At 37.7% G+C, this 6,655-nt stretch overlaps 1 protein-coding gene across 1 annotated transcript; it reads left to right on the top strand.

The window, feature by feature from the left end:
- Window positions 1-1,450: 1,450 nt before the first annotated feature.
- On the top strand, window positions 1,451-2,634 carry LOC107671594 (homeobox protein HMX3-like). Its single transcript, XM_016464511.1, has 2 exons — window positions 1,451-1,774; window positions 1,876-2,634. Exons 1-2 carry the CDS (start codon window positions 1,570-1,572, stop codon window positions 2,391-2,393), a joined length of 723 nt encoding a protein of 240 aa, XP_016319997.1. The 5' UTR covers window positions 1,451-1,569; the 3' UTR covers window positions 2,394-2,634.
- The last annotated feature ends 4,021 nt before the right edge of the window (window positions 2,635-6,655 follow it).

The raw sequence follows: 6,655 nt of genomic DNA, 5'->3' as shown, positions 1-6,655 counted from the left end.
ATAAACGAATCACTTTAAAGCAAGTATGGTTTTCCTGTACATGTGTTCTACTGATAGGCTATAGGCTATATACTTAGAAGACGTCAAGACTTTACGGGACAGCGAAAAAATAGGCCTAATTCGTGTATCAAGCAAAATATTTCCACAGATGTCAAGATTATCTCGGATTACTTTTCTAAATTTAAATAGTTACATTTTCACAGTAAATCAGTGCAGCACTATTATTCACAAACAAAAAGGTGTGGTTAAAATAAAAGGCCCTCTTATGTGCACACAGAACACAACAGAAAACGCGGTAGGCCTACTAAATTCAAACACTCTGTTTAATTGGATATGTCCAGATAAGCATGGAAGAGTGCGATTGCAGAATAATACAAGAACACAACAATATGTACAATTAACACAAAATAACGTAATTTAAACGAATAAATATTAAATATCAAATGTATAGGCTACATATACACATAAATCCCATGAAAAGCTATACTCATCTAGGCCCGCAACTATACCAGGCATATTTGCTTGCCTATTTAACAACAGAAAGAATAATGATATGAAAATATGATTTAGCAATTTTAGGACATTATTTTATAACATTAAGACATACAAAATCATATCATTATAGTTTATAATGATTGCAGATGTATTTCATGGTCCATTTGCAAGTCCTGAATATGCTTAAAAGACAATGTAATTGTCTTTAATTGTGGTGACGGACTAAAGGTTCAGTAAAATAATATTTATTACAACATTATCGTCTATGAATGCTTTCAGTGTTCAATAATTAGATCAATTATTAAATGCCCCAGAAATAACAACTTAACTAGAAAATCACGAATGGAAAAAGTAAAGGTCATCGTTAATTTTTTGTAATAGTCATTGCACAGCCAAGATATAGTTCAAAATAATAATACAGGATGTTTCTGCCACGAGCACCGCAACAAAATAAAAACAATTATTGAAATATTAAATGCAAAAGACAGCGAAACTTTGGTAAACAACCATGGGCTAGACATTTTTCAACACTCGGAATTATCTCGCACGCATGAAGTGCAAGAAGCAAAATCAAAATTGTAACGATAAAGTTGCTATAATTAACTTAATTGGGAACTGAAAGTTCATCTGAAAGAAAAAAAAAGTCATAGCCTAAGCTACATTGACCTCCCTTTGTTCTCGAATTGACACCCGCAAGCGTCATCAAAGGAGCTGGAGAAGGCCAAAGAGGCTAAATACGCGCCTCTTACTAAAAGCTGAAATCTCTTTCCTTTTCTTAAGAGCTCTCATTAAAAATAGTAGTGTTGTTCACTTATCGAAGTATGTGTGCCAGATGTCTGGATAGGTCTGAGCTCTAGCTACCACCCTCCTCTGCCATTGGCCGCCACGCTGTCTGATTCTCGTGACCAATAAACGATGGAGAATCGTGTTCTTCCGGTCAGTGGACTAACAGTCTAGGCGAGCGCAGCAACACTGCAGGTCGTGGAGCGATGGTGATTGGAGAATCGAGACGTTAGTTTATGAAACGGCAAAAAGGAGACACGGACAACAAAGACCCCGCATCTAACGGAGAATATGAGCAAGGAGGACGCGTCATGTCGACCGGCTTCTTTGAAGTTCACCATTGACAATATCCTCAACTCCAAGTCGAGCAGCAGAAACTTTGACAGCTGTCATTCAAAGACATCGCTCGTAGTGTGTCGGGATGGCTGTCTGCATCATCCAGTGCAGAGCGAGGGTCCATGCAAAGAAGGGTCAGATGCAAGATTGCACACCATTGGTAAGATATTGCTTTTAACTTTGGCACAAATCTGCAATAATGCATTATTAGTTGTACTGTAATTTTTGAGCGAATATCAATAGCATCTGACTGTCTTTCAGATAAAGTCAACAAAGAGGGAGATGGGACTGGGGTGGACGCGCTCAAAACCGTCGACACGCGCAGCGAGAGCGCGGACAGCTGCGATGACGGGCAAAAAAAGAACAACGGCAAGAAGAATAAACTAATGACGAAAAAGAAAACGCGCACTATATTTTCAAAAAGACAGATCTTCCAACTGGAATCTACGTTTGACATGAAACGCTATCTGAGCAGCGCGGAGCGCGCGTGCCTGGCGAACTCTTTGCAGCTCACCGAGACTCAAGTCAAAATCTGGTTTCAGAATCGACGGAATAAATTAAAAAGACAACTGTCTACTGAACTGGAGGGACCGACTAGCGATTTCAGTGATGTTGGAAAGACGGTACCGCTGCCAGCTTTATATACTAAAGACAATAATCTGCTCGGAAGGTGCATGCTTCCAATGCCTCTACCAGTCGTGTATCCTGGAGGTAGCGCGCCTTACTTTTATTTCTCAAACGCCAGCAAGTATTTCAGCCTGTTTGATGGAGATATATGACTTAGAAAAGACCCTCGCACAGGGGACGCAGTAGCTCTTATAACAAAAACCGAAAACACGGCCCAACTCAAATTTTGATAACAAGCATTATCGACCTTTTTGTGTGTTTTGCTGAGAACATTGTTCAGCTATCGGTCAGTAAAGAAGCTGGCTTGTATTTCTATGCAAAAGCCTATTTTATTTATTGTATGCTGTACACATTTTTTTTATAGGCCTAAATAATACCACCTAGCATATTATACCCCGATTACAGTGCATCAGAGTCAGCAGCCATACTGGCAGAAATGCCAGTGCCAATCACCCTGTCTTCACATGGCAGGACATTACAACACAAATGTTTTACTGTTTACATTATTATTGCATATTATACCCCGATTACAGTGCATCAGAGTCAGCAGCCATACTGGCAGAAATGCCAGTCCTGTCTTCCCTGTCTTCACATGGCAGGACATTACAACACAAATGTTTTACTGTTTACATTATTATTGTTATTATTATTATTATTATTATTATTATTATTATTACATCTCCGCCAAAGATCGATTATTGCTGCATGCATTTGTATTTTAAATGGCCCTCTAATTTCAAAACGAGCAATTAAAAGGTATTTAAGTGAATGTATTGGTTATTTTACATTTAACGCATGTTTGTATGTTTATTCCTTTTTATCGTTTTCAGCATAACCTGGCCAATTACGTAGGCTATTCTACCAGAGTGTCATTAAATATTCTGTTTTACACTTGCTTCAAAAGAAAACTTTTGTGTCCTGGCTTTTTTGTATTAGTAACAATTGTTGGGTTTTATCCATTTAAGAAAGTTATGTTTTGATACTGAATCAGTTATAGGCTACATATCATTTAAAACTAGGTCAGACTCACGGGTTTTTATTAAACACGTTAGTCTCATTAACAATGTTAAGAGTCGCATGTTCTTGAGGAATTATCTATGGCAAGCCAACAAAATCTCACCGGAAAACAAAGTAAATTCCGATGACCAAACCTATTATACTCGGAGCAAGTCTCAGGGTTACAGACCCCAACGGGCGGCTTATTCCACCTGAGGATAGCCTATATCCTCTAACTCTGTAAAAAAAAAAAAAAAAAACTCGGACATATTGCCTAACAGTGAACTACAGTGCCAATAAACGTTCGTGCAAATAGACATTACAAAGTTCTACAAACGTGCATTTTACATGCAGTTTTATAGTGCTTTATTATAAATCAGCCTGCTTCAAGTTTCACGTCATCATCTTGGAGTAAACTTTACTCAGTGTCACATTAACACATTTTAAAATGAAAATGACCTTCCACCCCTCCACTTTATATCCCTGCCCTCTCTGGTCCCATGGCCAAAAGGAGAAAAATCCATTAAAACCAAGGCCTGATCAAAGAGGCCACAACACAAACATGCCATATGTACAGGTTTAAGGGTATCAATGACTACAGCAAGTTATGGAGGTCTCTGTACTATAGTATTGATTGATGGCACCTTTAACTGTAGAATAAATGATGGTTTTGAGTTTCACGAGTCACATGACATGTTTTCATGTGAAACGGATATATTACACACACTTGTATTTATATATATATATATATAATATATTTTTTTATTTTGATACCTATTAAAAACACAGGTCAATCTCTGTTACATTAAGGGTTAAATTTATTCTCTAAGACAATATACAAATGTTACACATAACAGCATTCTAAAAAGACTCAATCTGAAAGAAACCAAGGCTAACATACTATTTTCAAGTTCTGGTTTTATGCTAGAGTATGCAATTCATTCCTCAAACCCTTAAAACTTAAGCTGAATTATCCAGGTACACCCAAGAGCATTTATGTGTGTGCGCATAGGTGCAAATATCAGTCTCTGTATAAAGGTGTGTGTGTGTGTGTGTTAGTGAGTGTGTCAGGTGTTTGGGTCCTTGAGATAGCATCTCCTAAAGTGGCCTCCTGTCAGCCGCCAGAGACTCTCACATTTCCAAGTGCTCTGATGCTTGCGCTTGACAACAGCAGTCCACAGGGCACCTGAGCTCTCGAAGCAGACATGCTGTCTGCATGATTGACAGCTGATACAGGAAGAGGTGTGGCTGACCATTTAGAAGTGATTATGTAGTCACTTGCCAAATCGAACCAAAATGAACTTTCACCAAGGAAATGTCATGTATCAAAGATTTTCATTATTTAAAAAACCCTGGATTTGATTGTTAATAATAATAATTTATATATATATAAATAAGACTTTGTACATCTGTCTTCATTGTTCCACTTTTTGTGTGTATGTGTGTGTATGTACCGTTCTGCCTGACTAGGAAGTGGCCTGTGTTTCTGGGGGTCCTCCAAGAACTTTGACCTCAAGGCCTTTCTCAGTTCTCTAACAGAGGTCTTTGTCATTGGCAACTGGAAGGAAAGCACCAGAAAAAGTAGAAGATTTGAAGGAAAGTACCTTAAATACTGTAGGCACACAATGTTCCTTTAGCTATTAATTTTACAGAGCTGATTACCACTTCACTATATCCTTGATCTCATAGGTTAACTTTGTTACAAATCTAACTTTCATACTAATTCTACAATGCGTATTCATATTGTAGCATCAGACATCTATTTACCTCCACAAGTACATATTTTTACTCATTCTAAGACTGTGTTAAGTAGTCATCAACAAAGAATAATCAAATAATCATAATCATTAACTTATGAAGCTTATGTAAGCACACACTCTGTCATATTTGACTTCACAGCAATGGGTGTAATTTTTTAATAATTACAACAAAAACAACCATCAAAAAGAACTGAAGACAATGTGATTTGAAGAAGATGAAAAAGGGTTGACAGACTTTGTCGGACAGAGTGTGTTCAGGAGTTTGGGGTCCACAGAGAGTAGAGGTTGTGTCTCTGGCCTGAGGGTAAGACCACTCATTGCACAAAGGGCAATGGTGCTGGGGGAGGATAAGAAGAAAAATATAATATTAGAACAGGACAAAAAAAGAGATGTGGCTGAGAAGAACACAGTATAATAGATTTTTCCGTACATTTCTGCCATTATGTACATTAACTGACAGTCACTCACCACTGATAAGCTACTACTAAATATATTGTAGAAACTTCATTTTCTGTAAAGCTGCTTTGCAATGATTTGTATCGTGAAAAGCGCTATACAAATAAACTTGAATTGAATTGAATATAAAAACATATTGAATAAAGAATTAAAGATATGGTGAAAATATAGAGATCTGATAAAGCTAAAAGGGAGAGAGAGTTAGACATAGAAAGCGAGACAAACTAAAGCCATTCGTCTTTACGATAAGGCACATTTAGCAGCAATGTCAAGCAATAGGCTACATCTTGTCCTAACCAAGCAACCGCACACTAGGCGCAACAATGAATAACAAAACACAACCAATTAGAAAGTTCTCTTTGCATGCTCTCATGCACTCGCGACGCACTTCAATGCGCTAAACACAGGCCTACCTTATTTTATTTCGTGATGCTTTTCCAAACGGCTTCCTTTTTATGGTATTTTATGGTATTATGGTATTATATGGTATATTTAGGATTGATTTTAAAGTACTTTTACTCGTTTATTTTAAATTCCTTGTTTTATTGTTGTGATTATTTTTTTCTTTTCTTTTATGTAAAGCACTTTGAATTACCATTGTGTATGAAATGTGCTATATAAATAAACTTGCCTTGCCTATTCCCTGTGGAACTTGTCAAATAGGCCTAATAATATCCAATGTTTCTTTTCTTCCACAGTCAGTGCCTCGTTGTCCATATTTGTTGATTAAAGGGGTCATATGATGCGATTTCAATTTTTCCTTTCTCTTTGAAGTGTTACAAGCTCTTGGGGCATAAAGAAGATCTGTAAAGTTGCAAAGACTAAAGTTTCAAATCCAAAGAGATATTCTTTATAAAAGTTAAGCGTCAACCACCCCTACCTAAAACGGCTCGTTCTAACACGCCCCCACATGTCTACATCATGATGTGGGAAGATTTGCATAACACCACCCAAATGTTCACGGAAAGAAAGAAGACGTTACTTTTATTCTCGCTGTAGAATTGCTGCTGCTGCCATGTCGTAAAGACACTGTGTTTCGTTGTGAAAGCGAAACTACTTTGTTTGGCCTTCCAAAAGAGGAGGATATCCGCTTCGTCATGCCTAGAGCTGATCCGTGCTGGTCGCTGAGGAAATACATCAACTTCGTGCTGTGGATGGCCGGAAAGGCTTTCACCGTGGACGAAGCGGAGTCCAGCCCGGGG

The sequence above is a fragment of the Sinocyclocheilus anshuiensis genome, unplaced genomic scaffold (genome assembly GCF_001515605.1).
Source record: "Sinocyclocheilus anshuiensis isolate Anshui unplaced genomic scaffold, SAMN03320099.WGS_v1.1 scaffold145, whole genome shotgun sequence".
NCBI lineage: Eukaryota > Metazoa > Chordata > Actinopteri > Cypriniformes > Cyprinidae > Sinocyclocheilus > Sinocyclocheilus anshuiensis.
Note: the sequence above shows the minus strand (reverse complement) of the source record. Positions and strands in the feature narration are given on the sequence as shown.

Excerpts from the sequence above, each read along its gene's own strand:
- LOC107671594 (XM_016464511.1), top strand. The coding sequence starts at position 1,570 with ATGAGCAAGGAGGACGCGTCATGTCGACCGGCTTCTTTGAAGTTCACC. Across the intron at positions 1,775-1,875 it reads TGCAAGATTGCACACCATTG|ATAAAGTCAACAAAGAGGGA; the intron begins GTAAGATATTGC and ends ACTGTCTTTCAG.